Source organism: Lissotriton helveticus, chromosome 1_1, assembly GCF_964261635.1.
Source record: "Lissotriton helveticus chromosome 1_1, aLisHel1.1, whole genome shotgun sequence".
Classification (NCBI taxonomy): Eukaryota; Metazoa; Chordata; class Amphibia; order Caudata; family Salamandridae; genus Lissotriton; species Lissotriton helveticus.
In genome coordinates, this window is record NC_136057.1 from 387,631,999 (window position 1) to 387,658,908 (window position 26,910).

The 26,910-nt window shown below is 47.6% G+C and overlaps 1 protein-coding gene across 3 annotated transcripts in view; it reads right to left on the reverse strand.

Moving 5' to 3' along the window:
- DDX11 (DEAD/H-box helicase 11) overlaps positions 1-26,910 on the reverse strand; it is a 471,297-nt gene that overhangs the window by 305,275 nt on the left and 139,112 nt on the right. For all 3 annotated transcript variants that reach the window (XM_078673722.1, XM_078673723.1, XM_078673721.1), the window contains exon 10: positions 2,780-2,932. In XM_078673722.1, the coding sequence (XP_078529848.1) occupies positions 2,780-2,932 (153 nt within the window). The remainder of the gene's footprint in view (positions 1-2,779; positions 2,933-26,910) is intronic.

Genomic DNA, 26,910 nt, shown 5'->3' on the forward strand with positions numbered 1-26,910 from the left:
TATCTCCCTAACAGTGTGTGTTGGCGGGTTAGGCACTGAAAGTGTACCACCCAGTGGTGGTACACTTTCAGTGCCTAACCCGCCAAGAGCAACAGCAAACACAGGACCCCTTGTATCACTGTCCACCTCCCATTCCAGCACTGGTAACCTGTGGTCCACAGTCTTGTTTTCTCTACCTAGAGTCCCAAGTACTCCTGTCACCTTTTGTAGGCATATCCCCCTCCATACCCCTTTAAATGTGTCCCATTACACTTCTCTGGTAGAGACTGAGACATGGTTTTCCATAAAGTATTTGATATGAGATTCTTGGGAGTCATAGAATGCTGGGTCCCCCAGACAATCTCTTTGGAGATGCCACGCGGGAGTCAGGGGAAGTGGGGCCTTCCATCGTACATCAACCACATGGACGTCATAGTCAGAGACCACCAAGACCATGGCGCACCAAGCCCAGTACTAAGCGGTAACAGAGAATGTGATCGAAGTGCACGTACAGGGTGAGAGGCACAGAGTAAAGCGAATAGACCCGGTGCTGGTGTACTTCGCCCTTCAGGCATCCGCGAGCACACGATTGTCAAACTCACTCTGCAAAGTGCTCCGTTTGATGGTGCACAGGTGTTACTGAGGGAGTGACGGGTGGGAGAGATTTAGGTGGAGGTCAAGTACACAAATATAATCTGCCCCCAGGAACCGTGAAATGTGCTTATTTTGCACCAGGATATCAGAGTGTCTGTTCCAGAAGGGCACCTAATCCACATTCGGGGCATATATACTCCCAAGAAGGAATCGTCTTTGGTTCTATCAAAGACCTTGAAGGGTACCCCTGGACGAACCCAGATCATGGCTCCTCAAACATAAGCCAAGTAAATAGTGGAGGGAATCATCCCTCTCCTGTGCTTGCGCAGCAGCTCTGGGGCAGTGGTGGGAATATCTTGGCTGAAGTATATGTGGGCATGCTGCCGCTTAAAATAAGATTAAGATAAGGAGTAGACTGCATATCTTTTCTGTGACTTGTTCGTGCAGCGCACATTCAGTGTGAGACATCTAGTCTGAAAAACATGCTGCTCCAGCAGGTGAGAGCAATTTTCTCATGTTTCCCTGCCAGATTGAAAGCAGGCAGGCAACAGATGAAAAGTCTGCTTCCAGTGGGCGGGACCATTTTTCCTTCCCCATTTTAGCACAGCCGGGCCCTAGGGAGTGGTTCCCTGGGGACGAAATCGGCACCCACCCCCGCCTCTGTATTCAGCTGGGCTCCGGGGAATGGAGTCCCAGAGGACCAAAATTGACTTGGGGGCAGGGAGAGACCACGCACGCCCCCCTCCCACAAATTTATTAATAAATGCACATAACAACAAGGAGTTGTTTTGTTTTTGCACTTTAAAAAGATGACCGATAACAAAGTTCCCCCACCAGTGAGCAAGGCCTGTAGATGCCGAAACGCATTGGGTTGTCCTAAGGCCTGTGAAGATTAAAAAGAATTGCACAAACTCGAACGATGTGTGGGGTCGCTAATTTATTGACAAGGAGTACGTGTTTTTCAAGCATCTGGAGGTGATTAGATAGATAGCTAGAGAGCTAGAGAGCTAGAGAGCTAGAGAGATATAGATATCTATTGATTGCAATATGTACCATAACAATGGTTACTGCTCCTACCGCAATTAATCAAGCTGACCGTAATTGGGCAAGTGCATCAACTAGGCTACTGACTTCCCAGTCATCAGAAAAGGTGAGAGAATAGGATAGATATTGAGGACTATTTTACGTAGCAACATACTCCCTTTGAACCTTTTAACAGGGAGGAGTAGAAGGATTAGCTCAGTTTAAAAACAGGTTTCAGGATCAAAGCAAAAGTAACCAAATGTAAACCTTGAAGTGATCTGCCTATAGTAGGGCCTGGAAATAATTTTGTTCTTAACAGCAGATCAGCAGATCTCTGGAGGATTCTCCTTTTTTGTGAAAAACACTGGAAATTTGATCAATGGAATCCTCTAGGAGAGTCGAGTGCTACGCTCTCAAATTGACTGTTTTAGGAGTCGGATAACGAGGTGCCTAGGCTGTACAAAGTATTAAATTAATGCATTTCTGTCACTGACAATGTAACATTTCAACCTCAAATTCCAAGCCTAACAACTTGGAATGACTCCAAGCATGTGCGCCTTTGAAAGATCTAACGCTAGGTAACTAACCACAGCAAACAAGTAGGTTTTGTCCTGTTGATAAGTTCATAACATTTTCATAAGAACCCCTTGAGGTTGGTTGCTTTATTCATCACGTTAACAATACTTTCTACTTACCCATGTTAATGTAATTCAAATATTTGGTTTCTGAATAAAAGTAAAATCCTTCAGTGGATTTGTGCTGTAGCTCATCTGATGGCAATTGGCAATGGTAAGAAAAGGTTCAGAACTGAAATAATGATCACCCAAAGTGCATGTTTAAGTTGTGATTCTATAGAAATAAGAGCTTAGGAGCTAAAATAGGACTGAATCTATCCACAGTCAATTACCACATGCTTTGCACCTTCTTTCGTTGTCCCTGTACTTATTAAACCAACACTGACAGTGCTTAACAGTCTAACACTTCTCTGATGTCTGGGAAGTCTGTCACTGGAACTTACGAGGGCAGAGAAGCAAAATGCAAGTAAGCAGAAAACACGAAAAAGATTTTTCTCAAACATTCTTAAACAGTATTTGTCAAACAAGAGTTTTTACACCTCTTTTTTAAATACGAAAAACAGTTTCAGCTCTACAGTTCTGTGTCTGTGACTAGGGTACCAACTCACCTGAGAGCCGTTCACCTGTGAGCTGTATATGCTGGTTATTGTGTCAATCAAGTTGTGGGCTTCATCAATAATCACCACTTGATCCTTTAGTTTGATTCCAGAGGCCTGTCTAGTTGATTCATGCAAAAGCATCTGGTAAGGCAGCACCACCAACTGCAAAATAAAATAAAAAAGGAAAACATAAATATATTTTCTGTCTCGTCGTTCTCTCAGGTCATTTCCACAGGTTATTGCTCTAATAGTAGATTTTGAGTCTCACAATCTCAACTATTTCATATGGCATCAATAACTGAGTGGACTACAAACAAAACAAATGTCCAATTCACTTGAAGAGTTACTTGATGCTTCCATAGAGCAGCGGCAAATGATGATCTTTGAAATTAGTTTGTTATAATTAGGCTGTCTGGTTTTAGGTTTAACCCTATAAACACTGATAAAACCCCACCGGAAGGAAAATAGCCCTCACCAGGGTAAACATATAAACACTGAAAAAAACCTGCACAACCACAAACTAAATGCCATTCAAAGATAGGAAAAGGAGAGTGAAAGAGTCATTTTTATTTCTTCCTGAAGGGGCCAATACAACGTAACTTTGTTATATAAGGTAGCAGTAAAAAAGACTGGGCTAACATTATTCTGCTTGAGTTTTGTTGCTTAGGAATGTCACTAAAATATTGTTTTGTCTTCCTTTTTTCAGTTTAGTGGTCTTTGGTCTAAAGATACTGGGGTTAGAATCATTTATTTTATTAACTGTAGAGAATTAGGAAATATCAAAATCATATTTGATTTTTTTGGCTAAGTTTGAGTCTTTTGCTGATAGGAAAAATGTAAGTTTCATAAGAATCTTTCCCAATATATATCATCACATTTACCCACAGAAAATGAGTAAAACACTTTGCGACATCAGACCCCTTTTCTAGTGAGTCAGTATTGGTAGTGGGTGAATTGCCAAATGCCCCAGGCTTTAAACATTCAATGCAAGGTATAGTGACAGGTATATTTGAAAAGAGTGCAGTCACAAAGCATTTGGGATACTGGTGAAAACAGGACACCAGACTTTTGTAAAACATAGGACACAGTTTCACTTTGATTGCTTTTGCAAAACGTTCTTACCAAGTTCAACAAAGATTGGAGTCATATTGTTTGTATTTACAGTGATTCAGCTACGTATATGAAAAAGTTGTGTGATGACCTTTGAAATCGATACCTGCGCTGAAGTGCTTCCCTGTAAGAGCTCCTTGCAACTTGTTAGATGGTGTGCTGAAAACAGCTTTACAATCTTCAGAGTTAATGAAGAATGCTATTGACTTTTTAGTCCATTTTGGTGCACAGTTTTGTTATGCGCGGAAACTAAAACAGAAATATTTCTCATTTTGTGCATTGTGTGGCATCAAAGAAAGAGTCATCCCAACTGGGCCACTTAGCTGGTGCTTCGCAGTCCTAGAGGCCATGAATGCTATATTATCAATGTGGCAACCGTTTACAGAACTTTTGCTGAGTGATGATGCCAAAGACAAGAAATGTGAGGATCTTTGGTCACATATTGCTGGTAATTTGAAAAAATAGTACACTGCGGCATTTTTAGATTTTTACAGGAAAGCATGACTGCTGAAGTGGGCATAATAAAAAAAACTATAGAGTCTGAAAACACCCTTGTCTACCAAGTGTTCAGCATAATTGGTGTAGATGTGAAACATCTCCTTGAGAGTAGGCTGGGCGACACTTTTAGTGACTTTGGCACTGCAACATGTTCCATGTTAGAGTGGTTGCCACTTGATAAGCAAAGAAATGTTGAGGAGCAATTCAGGAACATTTATTTTACAATGTATGGGAAATAGCCCTTCAGGAACCATGGCATTTGAAGTCAATGAAGCCTCACTGTGGTATTCTGCACAAGTTAGAGATGCCTTCCGTAAAGGGAAATTTTCTCCGGAGTTTCAAAAGTGCTGCCTTATTTCTGACTGCTTCAATAACTCTGAGGGCATATGCGCCCAGTTCAACATATATGTTGCAGAACCTGTTGCAGAGAATCACAATCTTCAGATGCACCAGTATTGGCATGAAAATCTATGTCAGTGGCCAGAGTTAGCAAATTGTGTACTGGCTATTTTGGCGTTGCCTGTCTCAAGTGCCAATGTTGAGAGGGCCTTTTCACAGATAAACGTTTACATGGGAAGGAAAGAGTGAACGTGCATGACCAAAGACTCACTGAAGAAGTATTGTATGGTGTACTACGATAAGTTTGAGTGTAAAAATGTATTTGGACCCAATATACACTGTACGTACACTGTCTATATACCATGTACTATCATTGCAGAAAAGCAAGCAATAATAAAAGCAAAAAGTTCCATAAACACCGGAAAGACACTGTTTCTGTTGTTTTTAATGGCGCGAAAAGGTGTAACCACTGATAACCACTGTTTTTAAGGGATTGAAATCACATGAAAACACTGAAAAAAAACACCAGAATTTACAAAAAATAAAAACTGAAAACAGGAAAGCCTAGTTATAATACAATACTTTCCCTAATTCCCAGCAAGCAAGTGAAGTGATCAAGCATCTCTTCTTTCAGGAAGGTTTGGGGGCAGGTTCTTCCCCAAGAAAATGTTGAAAACAAATGGGTAAACATTTTAAAGCACAATTTTTACATACATTTGCTAAACGGCTACAGTGTCTGACTGAGCACTCATTAAATATTCAATTACTTTTATGATGGAGCAGTCCAATGAAGCCTGATGCTCCTCCTAAGGTGACTCCATTTTATACTCAAAATGTGCAACTGTGCCCCCATATATCAATATTTACACCCATTGTGCCACAGCACAATGGGTGTATCCCTTACAACAACAATTACCTACAAAAAGTCAGTGCCATCATTTTGCCATTGATGCCGTCCGTATATCATTGGTGACCAATATGTGAAATATTACCACTTATGTCAGAGCTAGCATTTTGTCATTCTTGCACTTGATGTCCTCCCTCATGTCAATAATCATTACCAGTATGCCAGCTCCAGCATTTTGCCACGAGTGTCCCCAAATGCCAAGAATTATTTCCAATACGCCAGCCTGAGCATTTGCTATGGGTGCCCATATTTAAAAACTACCTCCATTCTCTAGTATGCCATCACCAGCATTTTTCCGTGGGTGCCTCTCTGCAAGCCAAAATTTGCCTCCAGCATTCCAGGTTGCAGGCTCTTATACAAACACTCTGTATCACTCATGCTCACTTATATTCAACCATTTACACTCATTCTCACTCAGTGCACTCCCCCGATCCCTCATTCTCACTTATTTATTCTCAATCACTGTCACTAACTCGGTTGCATTTACTCTGAATTATTCTCACTCATTGGCTTACTCAATGCTTAGTCACTGTCTTTACCCCCCTTCACTCACACATTCACACTCACTCACCCATACACAAGCACTCTCAGACACAAAATGTCACACTCTCACCGCATACACAATTACATTTGAGAGCTTTTTCCACTATCTGTTTTTTAAACTTACCTTCAGCTGCCTGCCCATTCTGCTGCCTGGTGCTCCATGGACTCTAGGGTAAGAACATGGCTCCCTCCCACCTTGAACACTGAAGGAAACTGAAGTTTGGAACCAGTACAGTGCAAATGTCACGTTGAAGCACTGCTTGGCTCCAGCTTTCAGCTAGCTGAATGAGGCCTCTAGCTTACTTAGTGAGGCATGGGACAGCATCCAAATCATTGATGAGATAGGAGAGGGCTTGACAAGTACCACTGGCACTACATGGCTGAAGCCTAAAGCAGATGGTGTTACAGTCACAGTTGATGCTGAAGTGCATCATAAATTAAGTGTAACTTGTGGGTATCAAGCTCCTGAGGCCAGGTCTGTGTCTTTGCTGCCCAGGAAAATCTAAAAGATGCCTGAAAATGCCTATGCCAACCATCAGACAAGGAAAAACCAAAGGTGGTGATGGACGGAGCGTTGACAATACAAACACTCACCTCCAGTCAACTGATCTGGGTTTAATCCATCACCGTTCTTTAGCTCACTCCGCCACCCCAGTTCAGACATGGCCATATGCAAATCAGTCTGACCCTGTGCCTCATGGGAACAGTCCAGCCCGAACTGCCAAGCCATGTCTTCCCTGGACCGGAATCAAGCTTCCCAGGACCGGTTTCTGGCATTACAGCCGTCTTCAGCCGGGCTTGCTTGAATCCAGTGGCAAAGTGAGCAAGGGACTCACGTCTGAGCATACCCTGCCAACTTAGGGCGAACAAAGAAAAAACAAAGGTGGTGATGGACGGAGCATTGACAATATAAACACTCACCCCCAGTCAACTGATCTGGATGGATTTAGGCCCAGATCTCTGTACTGGGGTGAATGTATGACATTGTTCTGCATTCTGTCCATCACCTGTTGTTTTTGCATTTGTCACCCCGAGTGGGACGGGTATGCTCAGACGTGAGTCCCGTGCTCTCCATGCCACTGGAATCAAGCTATCCAGGCTGATGAGGGCTGAAAGCCCGAAACCGGTCCTTGGATGCTTGTTTCCAGTCCAGGGAGGACCTGGCTTGGCAGTTCGGGCTGGACTGTTCCCATGGGGAACAGGGTCAAGACTGATTTGCATATGGCTGGGTTCAAACTGGAATGGCATGGTGAGCAAAAAAACAATGGATTTAGGCCCAGATCTCTGTACTGGGGTGAATGTATGACATTGTTCTGCATTCTGTCCATCACCTGTTGTTTTTGCATTTGTCACCCCGAGTGGGACGGGTATGCTCAGACGTGAGTCCCGTGCTCTCCATGCCACTGGAATCAAGCTATCCAGGCTGAAAGCCCGAAACCGGTCCTTTGATGCTTGTTTCCAGTCCAGTGAGGACCTGGCTTGGCAGTTTGGGCTGGACTGTTCCCATGGGGCACAGGGTCAAAACTGATTTGCATATGGCTGGGTTCAAACTGGAATGGCATGATGAGCAAAAAAACAATGGTTTTAGGCCCAGATCTCTGTACTGGGGTGAATGTATGACATTGTTCTGCATTCTGTCCATCACCTGTTGTTTTTGCATTTGTCACCCCGAGTGGGACGGGTATGCTCAGACGTGAGTCCCGTACTCTCCATGCCACTGGAATCAAGCTATCCAGGCTGATGAGGGCTGAAAGCCCGAAACCGGTCCTTGGATGCTTGTTTCCAGTCCAGGGAGGACCTGGCTTGGCAGTTCGGGCTGGACTGTTCCCATGGGGCACAGGGTCAAGACTGATTTGCATATGGCTGGGTTCAAACTGGAATGGCATGGTGAGCAAAAAAATGATGGATTTAGGCCCAGATCTCTGTACTGGGGTGAATGTATGACATTGTTCTGCATTCTGTCCATCACCTGTTGTTTTTGCAACCATCAGACAAGGTCACATCCTCACAATCCTGCTTGAACCTTGCTTATGGATAGTGAATAATGGTTTATTATTTACTGTGAGTATAGTAAATAAAAAGGGGCAAAAAACAATCATTTCCAAGGTCACACCCATAAAGGCCACTATCCAACACGCCTGTTTTATGAAAGATTGAGTGGGCAACCAAACAATACAATGCCTGTTTGGCCATTTACATTATAGGTCAGAGACTCACAATCTTTTACCATAACACACCGTGAAGACACTGGGTTCTTCATTTTGTCAAGCTAAAATCCCCTAAGATTAACTAGGGAAAAAGACTTAGATACAGAAATTTCAAATTGAAAGGTCTTTTGAGGGTAGGGAGACATACAGTGCTTTACAAAAAGCTAAAATAATTAAATAATGCTTGTTAGGATTTTCCACGCTGGCAGTCATTGCATCCCGATCATTATCTGGCAGCTTCCTATGGAAATTTTAACACAGCAAGATGATGGACGGAGTGTTGTCACTTTTCAAACACTCACCCAGTCACAGATCTGGGTTAAATCCATTCTTCTTTTGCTTATCATGGCACCCCAGTTTGGATCCAGCCATATGTAAATCAGACATGACCCTGCTCTCAATGGGAACAGTCCAGCCAAGGTCCTCCCTGGACCGGAAACAAGCATTCTGGGACTGATTTCGGGGTATCACCCCTCATCAGCCAGGCTAGCTTGAATCCAATCCAATTCTTATTTGCATTTGTTGCCCTAAGTGGGAAGGGTATGCCCAGACGTGGGTCCCGTGCTCACAATGCCACTGGAGTCAAGCTAGCCTAGATATGGGGTGATACCCTGAAACTGGTCCCAGGATGCTTGTTTCGGGTCCAGGGAGGACCTGGTCTGGCAGTTTCAAGACTGATTTGCATATGGCTGGTTCTAAACTGGAATGGCATGGTGTGCAAAAAAAGATGGATTCCGCCTAGATCTCTGTACTGGGGGTAAATGTTTGACATTTGATGGACGGAGTGCTAATGCATTGTTCTTTTTGGATTTGTCACCCTCAATGAAGGGTAGGCCCAGGCGTGGGTCCTGTGCTCACCATGCCACAGGAGTCATGCTAGTTCGGCTGATGAGGGGTGATACCCTGAAACTGGTCTCAGGATGTTTGCTTCAGGTCCAGGGAGGACGTGGCAGCTCGGGTGGACTCTTCCCATGGGGAGCAGGGTCAAGAATGCTTTGCATATGTCTGGCTCTAAACTGGAATGGCATGGTGTGCAAAAAAAAGATGGATTAGGCCCAATTCCTTTAATGGGGTGAATGTTTGACATTGTTATGTTAGAGGAAACGTAGCGGCAAAGTCCGATACGGAGAGATGAACTTGATAATTGAGAATGGGACATAATCTTAACTGATGTGAACATAGTAGATGTTCAAGTCTAGGAAGCAGCTAGACCTTGCTGTGTTCACTGCAGAAGAAAACAGGTTTAGGGCTTTTAAGTATTCATTTCTTTGTTCAATCACTATTTGCAGAGGCACCTCTTGATTTCACAGAGTGTTTCTAGGAGAGATCTAAGATTGAAAAGAGGGAGTTATTGAGGTACATTTTTGTACATGATGGTGTGAGTTGAAGGTTGGTATCACTGACTCACTGAACTGACTCAGTGAAGGAAGTAAGGTGAAGAAATGGTTATTTGACACTATGAAGTTGGTCAAGTAATGACGAAAGGACTTTAGGGCAAATGTTTCTTTTAAGGATGGGATCAGTGATTTTGTGTGAGTCAACTCCATTAATCCTTACTTTACACAAACAAAATTCTACTTAAATAAAATAAAACGAGAATTGTATCAATCTAGCAACATCTTAACTCTTCTTCCAGCTACTGTACGTTTAGATATGCTCCTGTGCATTACACCAATTATCTTCTACCCGAAATTCCAACGAGTGACACTTGCAAACGGTAAAGATCCCCACTGTATGATTTAGCAGTGTATGGCCAGCACTGTGCGACATTTAAAATACACTACCTGTTTGGATGCACAACTTACTTACCTTTGGTAACGATATATCTGTAAGAAACATTAGTTAGTTATAGATTCCTTACCTTAGAATTACCTCCAGGCGTCAGAATGGGTCCGGAAAGTGTTTGTCAGCAGTACCTCTGCGCGTCGGAAGGTGGCGTCAGTCGGCTCCGCGTCCGTCAATGGCATCGTGGTCGCTGGGATGATGTCGCAACAGCTACTTATACGCCGCCCTCGCGCACTGACGTCAGTTCTGTACACGACTTTCCTCACTATAAACGCAGAGTCATGCAAGACACTGACCATTCGTGCACAAAACTAGGTCCCTGAAAGGATGTCCTTAACCCTAGAAATCAGTACGCAGAACAGGGAGGAGGGGTGGGGCGGTAAGGAATCCATAACTAACTAATTCTTCTGACAGATATATCGTTACCGAAGGTAAGTAACTTGTGCATCTGAAAGAAACACGTTAGTTATAGATTCCTTACCTTAGAATAGATACTCCAGCAATACCAACCCCAGTGGTGGGTCTGCCAACAAAGATCACACCAGAAAAACCTGGAGAACAGAAAGGCCAAAGAAGCCGTCTCTCCGGACTTGGCTGTCCAGGCAGTAGTGTTTGGTGAACGCGTGCAGCGATGCCCACATGGTTGCCTGACAAATGTCATTCAGAGGCATTCCCCTTCCCAAGGCAGTAGTGGCTGCCGTCGCCCTGGTGGAATGAGCGCGTAGCCCGACTTGAGTCTCCTTTTTTGGCTAGAGAGTAGCAAGCCTTAATACACCATTTCTCGATGGGTCATGTTGTGTGTTTGTGTATGGCCCGACCCTTCTTTGCGCCCACGTAACCAACAAAAAGTTGATCATCCACACAGAACTGCTTTGTGCGATCCAGATAGAAGGAGAGCGCACATTTTGGGTCCAGAAGGTGGAGCCTTTCTTCTTCCTTTGAAGGATGCGGAAAGTAATGGTCTGCTCGATGTGGAAGGCAGTGACCACCTTAGGAAGAAAGGATGGGCGGGTCCTAAGAACCACCTTGTCTAGATAAACAGACAAGAAAGGAGGTTTTGAAGAAAGAGCCTGGAGCTCACTCACCCTTCTAGCAGAAGTGATGGCTACCAGGAAAGCTTAAGACTCACGAGACGTAAAGGACAGTTGTGGAGCGGCTCAAAGGAGCACACATTAAATACGTTAGCACAAGATTCAAGTCCCACTGAGGCATAACGAAAGGGATTGGAGGAAAAAGATGTGTTAAGCTTTTTTAGAAACGGGTAACTACCTGGGACTTGAGAAGAGAGGGCTGATCTGGCAGGCGAAGGAAGGTAGATATGGCCAAAAGGTAGCCCTTGATAGTGCCCAGAATAGAGCCCTGCTGGGCTAAAGAGATAAGGAACAAAAGTACTTCAGAGAGAGGGGCAGAAAGGGGGTCCCCAGCCTTTGCTGTGCACCATGCCACAAATTTGTTCCACCTGCAGCCACATACTGTCTTTGTGGAGAGACGCCTGGCTGCCGAGATTAAGTCACAGACTTCGGGAGGCAGGTCGAATGACGTCAACTGCCGCCGCTCAATCTCCACGCAAGGAGGTGGAGACTGGACAAGTTCGGGTGGAGGACCGTCTTCTGCTGCTTCGACAAAAGATCCTCCCGAAGAGGCAGTCTGATCGGAAAATCGATGGCCATGTTGAGCAGCTCGGGATACCAGACTCTTCGTGCCCAATCCGGAACCACAAGAATGACTTGGGCTGGTCGCACTTGATCTTCTTCAGCACTCTAGGCAGAAGTGCTAGAGGCGGAGTGGCATATAGAAGACCACAACTCCACTTGCGACAAAAAGCGTCGCAGAGCAAGTGTTGCCTTGGAAATTCCAACATGCAGAATTGTAGACATTGCGTGTTCTCTTCGGTGGTGAATAGATCTAACCAAGGATCTCCCCACTGCTGAAAGAGACCTTGCGCCACATCCGAGTTCAGACGCCATTCGTGATCCATCATGCACCGGCGGCTGAGTTCAGAGAACCTGCCAAGTGTTGAACCACCAGGGTGACGCCCTGGTGTTCCAGCCATGTCCAGAGGCGCAGAGCCTCCTGACAAAGGGTCCAAGACCCCACCCCACCCTGTTTATTGCAGTACCACATGGCAATGGTGTTGTCTGTGAACACCTGCCCTACACTTCCCCGAACAGAGGGAAGGAATGCCTTCAGTGCAAGTCAGGTCGCCCGCAGGTCCAGAAGGTTGATATGGAGCCGGGACTCCACCGGAGACCAGAGGCCTCTGATCTCCGCCTCTACCATGTGGGCCCCCCCCCCATCCCAGGAGGGACGCATCCGTCACCACTACATGCTCCGGTTGGGGAAGGGAGAGGGATCTGCCGCTGACCCAATCGCGGTCTGTGAGCCACCACTGCAACTGTCTTGCAGTGCCCTCCGAGATCAGGACATGGTCGGCAGGTTGCCCTGATGCTGTGCCCACTGAAACTTCAGGTCCCACTGCAGAACCCGCAACCGCCACCTGATGTGATGCACCAGTAGGATGCAGGAGGCCATCAGCTCTAGGAGCCGCAGCGTCAACCTGACCGAAACCTGGGACAAAGGCTGAAAGATCGGAATAAGAGCCTGAATATCCCGAACCCGCTGCTCGGGACGATAAACCCGAAACTGTGCAGAGTCGAGAACCGCTCCGATGAAGAGGAGCTTCTAAGAGGGAATCGGGTGCGACTTCGGCAACCCCAGCAAATGCAGGAGGTCGGCCGTAGTCTGGAGGTGGGAGACGACTGTCTAGGGCGAGCCCGCCTTCAAAAAATAGTTGTCGAGATAGGGGAAGACTGGAACCCCTGATCTGCGCAGATAAGCTGCGACCACCACCATCACTTTCGTGAACACCCGAGGGGCGCTGGTAAGACCAAAGGGGAGCACGGTAAACTGAAAGTGCTCGTGGCCTACCGTGAACCGCAGCTAACGCTGGTGGGGCGGCAGGACGGGAAAGTGAAAATAAGCGGCCTGCAAGTCCAACTCTACCATCCAGTCTTGCGGGTCGAGGGCAGACAAGACCTGTAAACATTTTGAACCTCTACTTCCAGAGAAAGCGATTGACATCCCTGAGGTCCAAGATAGGGCGCAATCCCTTGTCCTTCTTGGGAACCAGAAAGTAGTGGGAGTAACAACCATAACCTACTTCTGAGACAGGGACGTGCTCTATGGCTCCTTTGGCCAAGAGAGCCATAACTTCCTGCTGGAGAAGAGCCAGGTGATCCTTTGACATGAGGCTGTAGGGATAGTCTCGAAGGGGAGGGACTAGCCCCTTCGGGCTATTTGAAAAACCCACCTGTCCAAAGTGATGGTGCGCCAGTGGGGGATGTGATGGCAAATCCTGCCACTCACTGGCGTTTGATGGGCTTGACAGGACGGACTAGGAGGGTTTGGGGGGTGCTGCAGAGGGGGGTTGGGGGGGTGTCAGGTTGGTGGACTGACCCGCCCGCTGGCCCACGGTACCTAGCCGGTTGTTTCCACGCCCCCAGCCAAGCAAAGACTGAGTAACTTGCTGCGGCCTGTGGCCCTGGGTGGGGCACCCATTCAGTAGCCACGAAGGGGGCGAAAAGCAGACTGCGCTGGACGGGAGGAGAGGTCCAAGGACTTAGACGTAGCCTGCGAGTCCTTGAAGCGCTCTTGGGCGTGGTCTGCTGTGTCGCCAAAAAGGCGACGGCCAGAGTGTTCAGGACATCCTCTGAAAAGCCAGTTGACCTCATCCAGGCGTAGCGGCAAAACGCTACCGACGTTGAAATGGTCTTGCCCAGTGAGTCGGCTGTGTCCAGCTCACAACGGATCGTAAACTTTGCTCCCTCTCTCCCAGCGGCAACAGCTTGGGAGAGCACTACCCTGGCCTCCTCCGGACACTGAGGCAGGACTTGCGCCACAGTATCCCACACAGAGTGCAAATAACGGCCCAAAAGACAGTGTTTACGGACCGCAGTCCTAAGCTGGCTTGCCAATGTGGTCCAGCTTCTTGGAATCCCTTTCTGGTTGAGCGGTAGGGAAGGTCGCTTTTGGAGGTGGAGGCTTGGACCACCAAGCTCTCCGGGGTGGGGTGTTGGGAGAGGAACGTGGGGTCGCCCGGAGCAGGTCGGTGGCGTTGGCCGATCATCCTGTCCACGGGAGCCCCGTGTTGGGCCTGGACCACGTGCCCAAAAGGGCCTCATTAAACGGCAGCAGGAGCTCTGAAGAGCTCACTGTCGGCTGAAGCACCTCAGTCAGATGGTTAGTCCTGACCGCCACCATAGGAAGCTCGAGATTGAGAGCCCCGGTCACCCTACGCAAAACCACAATGTACGAAGCTTCCTCCTCCGTAGCCACGGTAGGAGGAGACAAAATGCCAAGGTCGGGTGACGTGTAAAGACCACTGGCATCCCCCAGTTCCTCTCTCCAGTCCTGCTCAGTTTCTAGCTGGTCAGTAAAAAGGTTACCTGACCCCTCCCAGTCCTCCTCACCCTCCTCTGGCTGCCAAACAGGCTGAAAATGGCCACGGTGGAATAGAGGGACAAAAGTACCCATCGGCGTCGGATCCAGCGTCAACCGATGCCGGTCCAGCTCTGTGTCCACATCGGGATGGAGGCTGGGGTCGACGCCGGCTGGGGAGCCGACCGGCGCCCAATATGGTAGTGGTGCTGGAGGAAGCGGCGCCGGCGGAGGTGTAATGAGGTGAACCAGTGCCGATCCGGATTCAGGCCTGGATCCAAGGGGGGCCTGTGGGGCCGGAGTCGCTGCCGGCAAAGACCTAGCCCCCCAACCAAGTCCGCTGGGCCTGAAGGCGCGCCAGCGGGGTCGGTACGCCCAAAGATGGTATGCATCGCCTCATAGAACGTTCGAAGCTTGGCGGGAGTCACTCCAGGCCCCGGAAAGGAAGGGAAGCGCAGAGTGGACCCATCGGGCTCCGCAGGCGGAACCGCGGGAGGGGTACCACCCGCGTGCCTCGTCGGGTCACCCAACCGACGAGAAGTTGAAGAGCGACGATGCTTCCTCTACTTCTTCTTATTCTTCGACTTACCGGACCCAGAGTGCGAAGACTTCGATGACTTCGGAATGGCGATGGCTCTGCGACCGGTCCTTCGACCTCTCTCTCGACCGTTACCTCGAACGGCGTGGAGCCGACTGTAGTCATTCAAGCAGCTTTCAGGACCGCTCCCGCAAAGCCTTGGGCGTCAACAACTGACAGTCGGAGCACGACTTGGGGTCGTGGTCGCACATAGGCAAAAGAGGCACAAGCGGTGCAGATCAGTCACCGACATCAGCCGGTTACAGGAACCGCAGGCTGAAAACCGAGCATCCCTCGTGCACCTGTCCAGAGTCAAAGACTCAAAACACGAAGTCGACAAAAGTCGAGAAAAACGTAGTCAAAAAATGACTGAGTTACCGCTCTTCCTAGTTCTGTGCTGGCTGGCGTGAGAAAAAAAAAAAAAAAAAAAAGAAGAACTGACGTCCGCACGAGAGGGCCGCATTTAATTAGCTGCGACGTCATCCCGGCGACCACGACGACGGACGCGGAGCCGACCGACGCCACCTTCTGACGCGCAGAGGTATTGCTGACGAAAAAATCGTCCGGATCCAGTCTGACGCCTGGGGGTAAATCTAAGGTAAGGAATCTATAACAAACGTGTTTCTTTCAGATACTTTTATTAATAACCCACATCTATCCTTCAGTGACTGTCAAGTGTGCTCACTAGTACACTGATGATTTAAAAGGGTTGAAAGATCAGAATAGACATTTTAGGTTTCAATATTCTTTTATTGGAATCATCAGCAGTAATATAAAACTTTTGGAATCGTATTGCCACCACAGCATTACTTTCAAAGAAAAAGCAGAGATGAAGATGTGCTTCCAAAGTTTGTTGAACACTGTATCAAACTTCTCTGGCAAGATCAATAACCACGACCTTAAGGCAGCATGGTCAATAGAGGGGGTGTTAGTGAGGAAGAGAAGAAAGTAGCCACTGGACCAGGATAGCTACCCTGACAACTTCAACAGAGTTCGCCAGATCAACTCTTTTTTCCCTGCATTGCTCAGGTCTCCACTCACCGTTCCCTTCTTGTTCCCCTTACAACTGTATTTCTTTGTTGAAGTATGTATGCACTGTACTCCAGCACATTCCTCCGGTGAAAGTACCTCATCATCTAAAAAACTCTGGATTGTCACTGTGAGGGAATTCTCCTCAGGTAACATTGATACTCCCCTCCTATTTATCTGCTTGCCACAGCTAGAGGCCCAAAAGAAACAGCAACGTTACAAGGAGTCATGCCCTCCAGGAGTCCAGCGAGCCAAGGAGAAAAGACATTTTAAAACATATATAAGTATTTTGTCCCACATAGCCTAACACAATGTGGAACTCCTTAACCCCTAGACTTGCCACTGTCTTCTGGCCATGCATGCTTGCATCACTGTTCCAATACACAGTTCTGTAAAAGTCTGTGTGGTCTAAGGAATACAATGGGGAGCTGCTGAAAGATACATTTGGAAGCAGTGTGATCTACGGGATCTCACTACCATTCTATAAGCACTTGATTGCTGCTTTGGGACCACTGTCACAACTGTGCATTTCAGTTTCTTGGTTAAAGAATTAAGCTTACTTCTCTGGCAGCAATGGAAACGTGGGAGTAATGAATATGCATCTGTTCTTGGCATGTAGGGCTGCTAACATTCATATCTGTAGCATAGATCGCCGCCTAGTGTTGGGTCCGGATGATTGCACATTGTTGTCCTGGAAGAGTCTTCGAAGTATCACGAGATAGGTGGCTCCTCCCCTGGACTACAGTGCGCATGGGCATCGACTCCATCCCCAGATTGTTTTTAGCCATTGTGGCAAAGATGGAGTTTAACAGTGTAAGCGATGGCCATGCTAGAGATTAAATGCAAGAAAAGTCTGCAGCCGCTACGGGCGCCGGGGAGGAGGGCGGGCGATATGAATGTTAGCAGCCCTACATGCCAAGAACAGATGCATACTGGTAAGTAGCATATTCAGTTCGAGGCATGTGGGCTGCTAAATTCATATCTGTAGCATAGAATACATAGCAGTCCCTCCATTAACGGCAGCCGCCCGTGCCAGCTGCAGAAGTCTGAAAAAGTGTGTTAAGAACAGCCTGTCCTACAGCTGCCTGCTGTTTGGAATGCACATCTACACAGTAATGTTTGGTAAACGTATGTGGTGTAGACCATGTGGCTGCCCTACAAATGTCCTCCAAAGGAATGTTACCTAGGAATGCCATGGAGGCCCCCAACTTGCGTGTGGAGTGTGCCCTGGGGGGGGGACCGTTAAAGTGCGCTTAGCCTTCTGATAGCAAATCTGAATACACTTAACGATCCACATGGCTATTCCCGCTTTGGAAATGGGGTTGCCTTTATGCTGGGCTGCGAAGGCAACAAAGAGTTGCTGTGTCTTTCTAAAAGGTTGTGTTCTGTCAATATAGTACATAAGCGCTCTTTGACATCAAGCGTATGGAGCATCCTTTCTGCTACCGTTTCTGGGTTTGGAAAGAATGCGGGCAGTTCGATGGTTTGATTGACATGAAACTGCAACACCACTTTCGGGAGAAATTTGGGGTTAGTGCGCAGCACCACCCTGTTTGAATGAATTTGTATAAATGGCTCTTGAATAGTGAGCGCCTGTAGCTCACTAACACGTCTTAGAGACGTGATGGCAATGAGAAAAGCCACTTTCCATGTGAGGAACTGAAGCTCACATGAATGCAGAGGTTCAAACGGGGGACCCATCAATCTGGTGAGTACCACATTGAGGTTCCACACAGGAGCTGGCGGGGTCCTGGGAGGGATGACCCGCTTCAGCCCTTCCAGGAAGGCTTTAATGGCAGGCACCCTGAAGACAGAGAGATGCTGCCTGTTTTGGAGATAAGCCGCTATGGCGAATAAGTGTATCCGAATAGAAGCGTATGCTAGATTGCATTTGTAAAGATGCAACAAATAGCAGATGATATTAGGAATGGATGCATCGAGCGGGTTGATAGCGTGCTCTGTACAGTAGATGTCCATGCATTCAGGGGGCAAATCAAGGTAGCCAAACTCTAAGACCTCAGGAGCCAGATCGCCAGATTGAGCTGCTGCGGATCTGGATGCTGAATGTCACCACGGTTCTGCGTTAAGAGCCGGGGTGTGAGGTGCAGTCTTTGATGCGGCACCACGGAGAGTTCGAGGAACGTGGTGTACCACGGTTGGCGCGCCCACGTTGGAGCAACTAGGATGAGCGTCAGCGAGTGTTGCTTCAGCTTTCTTGCCACCAGCGGAATGAGAGGCGCTGGGGGAAAAGCGTACGCAAATCTGCCTGACCAGTTCATCCATATCGCATTGCCCTGCGATAGTGGGTGAGGGAACCTGGCGACAAAGCTTTGGCATTTTGCGTTTTCCTCCATGGCAAACAGGTCTATCTCTGGATAACCCCACTGCTGGAAGTACGGGCGGAGTACTGATGGATGTAACTCCCACTCGTGCATCTGGTGGCTGTACCTGCTGAGCAGATCTGCCATCTGATTGTCCGTGCCCGGGAGGTGTTCCGCCATGAGGAAGATGTTCCTCTGAATGGCCTACTTCCACATGCTCTGAGCCAGATGAGACAACTGCGGAGAGTGTGTACCTCCCTGCTTTTGAATGTAGTACATGGCTGTCACGTTGTCCGTCCAGATCAACACGACTTTGTTGCACAGATGTACTTTGAAGGACTTGAGAGCCATGAAGATCGCCATCAGTTCTAAGCTTTTGCTGCGTCGTCCATAGTCCCTGCACTGTGTAGTGGAGCACATGAGCCCCCCACCCCTGGAGAGATGCGTCCGTCGTCAGTGTAATCTGTGGCACAGGCTCTTGGAACGGTCGGCCCTTGCAAAGGTTGTGTGGATTCCACCAATGCAGAGAGCTGTATGCCCGACCCGTCACCAACACTAGGTCGTTCAACTGTCCTTGAGCCTGAGTCCACTGATGCGCTAAGCATTCTTGGAGCGGACGCATATGCAACCTGGCGTGCGGGACTATGAAGATGCAGGAGGCCATCATGCCTATGAACTGCATGAACACTCTCGCTGGGAGTGAGTGTTGCGGTCTGAACTTTTGGATCAGCGACTGGATGTTGTCAATCCTCGCTGGGTGTGGCTGAGCTGTGGCAGCCAGAGTATTGATCGTCGCGCCCAAATACTGCCGCACATGGGCCGGCTGAAGGTGCAACTTCGGGTAGTTCAGTGAAAATCCTAGACTGTGAAGGAGGTGAATGGTGTGGGACATATCCGCGGCGCACTGCTGGGCTGACTTTGCCTGAACGAGCCAGTCGTCCAGATAAGGGTAGACATGTATACTTTGTCTCCGGAGGTGGGCAGCCACTGTCGCCAGACATTTTGTGAACACTCTGGGAGCAGTGGTCACTCCGAAGGGGAGCACCTTGAACTGGTAATGCCGGTTTTGGATGGTGAACCGGAGGTACTTCCTGTGGGATGGGTGGAGTGGTATGTGAAAGTAAGCATCCTTGAGGTCCAAGGTTGCGAGGAAGTCTCCCCGCTGTAACAAGGGAAGAACCTGCTGCAGTGTCAACATGTGGAAGTGTTCTGAAAGAATGTACTGGTTCAAGGGGCGTAGGTCTAGAATCGGTCTGAGTGAGCCGTCCTTTTTTAGGATTAAGAAGTACAGGGAATAAACCCCTGTGCCTTCTTCCTCCACTGGCACGAGCTCTATTGCGCCTTTTTGCAGCATCACCAGAACCTCCTGCTGCAATAAGTGCAAGTGCTCTGCTGACATAGGACGGTGTTTTGGGGGTATGTTTGGTGGAGTGGATGTCGGCTCCAAACAATAGCCGAACTGGATAAGTTTCCTGACCCACCTGTCTGTGGTGATGGACTTCCAGACTGGCAGGAACTGTTGGAGTCTCCCCCCGGTGTTGGTTGGTCGGGGGGCAGTGACAGGGAGTCACTGTTTGTTGGCGGCAGAGGAACGGGAACTGTTGTTGCCTCTGCCTCTACCCTTGGCACTGTTTCCTCTGTATCCACCTCTGCCCTGCTTGCTGTAGGAGGATTGCGCACCACCTTTATTGAATGGCGTCTGCTGCGACATGTGCCCTCTGTTAACACCTCGATTGCCTGAGCGACGAAAAGTGTTCCCTCTAAATTGTTGTGACTGGAGAGCTCCCATGGACTTGGCAGTCTCGGTATCTTTCTTGATCTTCTCCAGGGTGGTGTCCACCTCTGGACCAAATAACCTGTCCGGATTAATGGGCTGGTTGAGGATAGTAGTCTGTATCTCAGGCTTGAATCCCGAGATGCGGAGCCATGCCTGACGCCTCAACATCACACTAGTGTTGATCGCTCTCGCTGCTGTGTCCGCAACATCTAGCGCACACTTTATAGCAGCGTTGGAGATAAGCTTCCCCTCCTGGATAAGCATTTCAGCTCCCTCTTTAAACTGGTCTGGAAGGTGTTGTAACAGCTGCTCTAGGGTGTCATAGTGTGCCCTATCGTATCTGGCCAACAGAGCCTGCGTGTTTGAGATGTGCCAGATGTTGGCCGCCTGAGCTGCTACCCTCTTCCCAGATGCCTCCAGCACTTTTGACTCTTTGTCCGGGGGAGGAGCTTCACCCGTGGTTTGGGAGTTCGCCCTCTTGCGGGCATTAGAGACCACCAAAGAGTCCAAAGGCAACTGGCCCCTTATGTAGGTCGGGTCGCCAGGTGCCGGTCTGTATTTCTTCTCAATTCGTGGGTTGACAACCCTTGATCTCGTGGGTTCCTTGAAAATGTCTGCCGCATGCTTAAGGACCCCTTTCAACATTGGGAGAGTCTTGACAGTCTTTTCAGCAGTAGAGAAAGTGTCAAAAAGGAAGTCCACCTACACGGGGTCAGCATGCATTTCCACTTTATGGTTTGTGGCTGCCCTTTCAATTAAGGCATTAAATGCCGCAGAATCTTCAGTGGGAGACGGCTTGACGTGATAAACCTGAGGATCCTGGACCGTCTCCTGGTCCCCTTGATCACCTGTGTCCATCCATGAGTCCTGCTGCTCATCAGGCTCTGTATGTGCAGGGAAATTGTACTCCTCATCCTGCTCCCCTTCATCCCCATCAGAGTATGTGGGTGAAGGTGTTGCACTCCTCCTAGGCTGTGGAAGAATTTGCTCAACCAGAACTGGTGTTTCTGGTGCAGGCTTCTTTCGTTTCAGAGGAATTGTAAACGACTGTAAAGGCTGTGAAGTTATTTTCCTCTTGTATAGCGTGAGTTTCCCGGTGTCGGCATCGATGAAATGCTCCGACCGTTCTTCAACTAAAGGGTGTCGATGACCCAAAGTCCCAGCCGGGTGAGTAGACTTCGACACAGTGTCCTTTGGCACCGAGCGCGGTGCAAAGGCCTTCGGCGCCACCTTAGGCGGCAACGTGTAGTGGATCTGCGCCGAGGTGGGTTTCGGTGGGTCCGCCGGCTTCGGTGCGGAAGGAGTCTTCGATTCCGATGCCAAAGCCTTGTCCTTAAGGCGCTTGAGGGAGTCCGAGACCTGCTTCGTAAAGGAAGCGGACGGTTTCGTCGACCCGACCGATGTCCTTGGTCCGCCCCCAGGGGAAGACCCGAGCGTGGATGACTTGTGCTCGTCTGGTCGAGGCGCAGGAGCTCCCTTGACCGGTGCGCTTCGAGCACTGTCCACGGCCGCAGACGTCGATGCCGACGGCTTCGGATCGACAGGTTTTCCTTCAGGAGTCACGACCCCAGACCTTGGCTCTGCGCCCTTCACTGACTTTGCCTCGACGGGCCCCTTGGTCTTCGGCGCGACAGACTGTCCCGATGTAGGCTCGACAGCCTTCTTGGATGTCGGCTTGTCCGCCTTGGTTGACACCGGCACGACGGCCTTCTTTGAGCTTGGCTCCTTGACCACCTTCGGCACCTTTGCCTGGTCGACAGCCTTCATCGGCTTGGAGGCCCCTGAAGACGATGGCGTGGATGGTGGGGCAGACGTCTTCGGTTTCGATGGCGTGTCGGCCATCTTTGTTTTCGTCGATACCGAGGGTTTCAGTTTCGGTTTCGATTTTAATGATGGCAGCTCCGCGGAGGTCTCCGTAGCCGGGCCGGAAGGCGGGGCCGAGGATTGAGGTGTAAGGTCGTGGGTAAGGCCGCGTGGCGATCCCGTGACCTGAGCCTCTGTAAGAGTACGAACGGTGCATAGCTCTTCCTCCGAGCTATCTTCCATGGCCCCATATGCTTCTTCGTCGTCCCCTACCTTCTCGACGATTTCCTCAATGTCGTGACTGTGGACGTCCGCTCCGTAGTCGGACTCGACCTCCACCGGTGTAGGGGAAATCTGCAGGTGACGCACTTGCTCGTCTGCTTCGGGGTCGTCAAAGATGTCCACTGGTGCTGGAGCCGATCGCTGGGCCTCAAGGCGTGCCACGCGCCGAAGCTTGATCGTCTTCTTTGATCGAAATCTTGAACAGGCCATACAGTTGGCCTCGTCGCGGTCCGGCGACAGGCACTTGTTGCACACAGGATGGACGTCAATGTGTGGGTACTTGGATCCACACATGGGACATTTCTTGAACGGACTCCGTTCCATGCCGTCGAAGTCTTGAGGCGTCGACCAGGCCCCGATCACCGAAGAGTCACACGACCCCCCGGATATCCGACCCCACGAGCCGGAAGATATACGGGACCGACCGCGAACAATACCGACGGTGCAAAGAAGGCCTTTTGGCCTTGAAAAAGTTCTATCACGATTCTGAACAGGAGACGTCGAAATCACATCCGAACCCAATGGCGGAAAAAAACAATCTGGGGATGGAGTCGATGCCCATGCGCACTGTAGTCAGGGGAGGAGCCACCTATCTCGTGATACTTCGAAGACTCTTCCAGGACAACAATGTGCAATCATCCGGACCCAACACTAGGCGGCGATCTATGCTACAGATATGAATTTAGCAGCCCACATGCCTCGAACATAAGTATACGATTAGTCATATATAAGATGCCTTTTGTTTTCTGAAACAAATCCAGAGTTAGTGGTGTGGGGTCCCTTGAGCTGGTTGTTCAGCGTTTGAGTACATACAGTGTTAGGACTTCATGTAAGCTGTGTAATGATCATCTAACTGGGATATAAAAACTGTTCAACTGCAAAGAGAACATGTTCATTATGTTAATATACTGTCTACAGGCTCTTTACTCTGGTAAGAATGGCTGACACCACACAAGAATGAGCGGTACTTGATGAAAGCTGTGTAATCATGATCGAAATGAGAAATAAAAACTGTTTAAATGAAAAGGAAATGTGAGCTGGGAGCCCTATATTGTCTTGTAACCCCCAAAATCTCTGCGGTTACAGTATGTAGGTTGCCTTAGCCCCTAAACAAAACTGCAAGAGAAAAATGTGACTCACTTCTCCATGCAGATGTATGCTCATATGAGCAGAGGTTTTAGAAGTCAGAAAGAAACTATTAAAAACAATCTCTTCTCTGCAAGTGATACTATAGAGCCTTACCTGATTCCAGATATCAGTGTGTGTATATGTACACACACATTAGTATTTTATACTATCTCTTTGTTTATTACACTATACGTCTGCAAATAACATGAGTATGAATGACTATACATTTTACAGACTACTAGGCCGATAACATGCACCAAGTGGAAAAAGGAAAAGGTTAGAAATACCAACATCATATTTAATCATACACCCTTAAACAATTGTTTAATCCCTACCTACATTTTAACAGCGGCTTTCAAGCATAATTATTTCAGTCTTCGTATTTATGCCGAAATTCTCACATACCTCAATTAACCTTAAAGCCTGAATTTGGAACTTTGAATTTCAGCATCATTCTAGCAACCAGTTTGTGAGTGCCCCTAAAATCGGTATCTTATAAATCTTTCTTGTAATTATGATGCTCTATGTGGTGAGGATGGGTGATGCTTGTGCTCAACTCCAATTTGCTATACAGAACAGTGAAGAATAAGCATATTCAAGATAAAGAGAGTTCATGGAAGCCTAGTGTTATGAAGTGTCCTCTCCTTCCTTCAGGAAGGCACTTGCAAGGTCACTTCTTCTCAGAGTCACATGTCAGCCACAGTGCTTGCAGAGCTTGAGAGAATGGAAATTTTCTTTCCTCCCCCACCAGTTAATGCTGGTCTCAGAAAACATTACAGGCAAGCACATTTTCAATAAGCTTCCACAACTCAAATAGCATGTTAAAAAAAAGTTGATCTATTCTCTAGGCCTTATGCTTTTTTACCAGTATGTTAGCCTACAGCAAGACCTGTGTTGCATCTAACATTATGAAAACTCATAAGAAGTCAGGTTATAAATGTCAATACAGGTGCAGCAAGCACTCATGTTGGAATCAAAATCGTGAAAATTAGGGAAAAGTGCCAAATAGCTCATCTTCTTTAAGATCCTGAGGAGTCTTCTGGGTGAAAGGCTGATGAAAAGCCAGTTGATAAGGAATCTAAAGAAAAGGCTAAGGCAGAGAAAGCAGATAAAACCAAGAAAACATCTGAACATGTGGTAATATATCTTATGAAACCCAGTAGCCCGTCTAGACAATAATAGTAACCAATGCCTCATCCTACTGTCGGGTAGGCTGAGGGGGGGAGGGGTCTGCATTTGGGGTGGAGAGCAAAGCTTTACCAGATATGGTAAAGAAACGCTGCTATGGGACCTGAGGAGGCATCAAAGGTCGGAATCACAGTGAATACTTGTATTACTGATGGCATTACATCCGTGGTTTCAGATTATCTATGAAGGGAAATCTTGGAGGGGAGTCTGGAAATTATCGTGACACAAAAGAAAACCCATAGCATTTGCAGAGCATTCTGGGTAATCAAACTTGCTTGGATTAATACAAGCCTCTTCGCCCTGGATACTGGATATCTACTGTTTGGAAAACCAGAGACATCCCCTATAAAAGCTCTACCATAAAAAAAACATTCCCTGGTTCCCTGCTCAAACCTATGGAAACCCCGGCCCAGTCTGGTACCCCACACTAAGGAGACATAGGGAAACACTGATGTAGTATGGCCAAATTAGCAGAACTCTATTCAGCGCATTCTCGTAGTCACACAATTGGCGGGAGAGAGGTCTGGTGCCAGCGATAGAAACCTTAGGATGTGTATATGAGGAAAATATATGGTTGTGGTGTGTTTAGCTTTATTACATCTCAGGGGTAATACTTACAACTAAAGAAAGATATCCTGAATAAGCATCTCACTTTCAATTGCTTTTCAAATTTTCCATTTTATTACCTGTGAACACCCGAACCCATAGAAAAACCACATATGTCTAATACACCACGTTCAAGAGACCCGAAATACAGATAGGTGTTAAGTCTTGGCAGGGGTACGCTACTGTATATGCGAGACAAAAGGAATATACCATGTATTGAGGATGATGGAAAAAGGCTAAAAAAGTGCAACGCATCATATACACTGTGTTCAAACGACCAGCCAGTCGCAGGGAAAGGGAGGTCTGGCTGTAACCAATAGATTCCATAGGAAGTAGAGTATTAGAAAATATACAGTTTTCATACTTTCCATATAATCCTCAATTAGACATCAGTCATCTAATGAATAGTGTAACAAACAGTGATTCTGCCATAATTTAGTAATCTATACTAACATTACACAATGATTAAGCAGACCACAGTCCCTAGAAAAAACCCAAGCATATTTGGCATTGCCAGTCTCAGTGCAACATTTCCTTAATTATCATTTCAGATTTTATCTTTGCCCATTTGAGAAATGCAATAAAATCTTGAGCAGATTTGTTAAAAACAATTCAGATGAGATATTGATGCAGTGTTTGCACCACTACACGGCCCTGACTGTGTCATTATAACCCATAGCTTGCATGGGAGCATCAAGAGACCAAGGAGATGCATGCGTTTATACAACTCAATGCCGATTTTCTGAAAGGAAGGTCTGGCATAGAGAGGTGCGCAACACACCTGGCAGTGAAAGAGATGACAAACATTAACAAAAGGTTTCATTTTGTCCCTTGCACTAAGAAGGCTAAATCCAGATATTCCTTTTTTTTTGGGTTTCATTTGAGTAACCATCCCATTGTGCCAGCGAGCAGCCGCTCTTTCCATTTTTTAACAAGGTGGATTACCACGTTATTAAACTTGCACCGTGAACTATCTAACCTTTTTTAATACACCACCCATCCACATCTACATCCTCCCCTAGGGCCCCCACACCCACAGGACCATACGACAGGAACAAAAGATCTCCGCTAAATAGCCCCTTTAAGGGTGCCAGTTGGGTATTGCACTGCCGACCCGACGAGGAGCAAGCCCATATGATGAAGCATGACACCTAGCTTGCTGGGTGTGTGAGGGCTCTAATTCCGACAGGGAGGATTACCCTCCGGTGGGCCTTCATCCACTTAGTGGTTCATCCTTCCCCCTCCTTTTATATTCCTCTACTGGGGAACTGCGTACCCTCTTTTGTTTATTAGAAAATGTTGATCCCTAGCTCAAAACCCTTGAAACGTTTAAATAGAATTACTTCTCTTTTCACCTCACACACCAATCCGAGACACAAGATCAAACCACACAGCACATAAGCACCATAGTGCTATATGAAAACCCTAAGCAGCAGAAAAGGCAGCCCATCATGAGCTACATGAATTCCAGCTCTTAATGCAAACCTACAGGAATGCTGCATATTCATGCTCGGAAGTTGAGATTTCTTTGAGGATTTCTGAGAAATATTGAAAACTAACTGATACATAAAACAATAACGCTAAGGGAGTCAACTATAGCTCA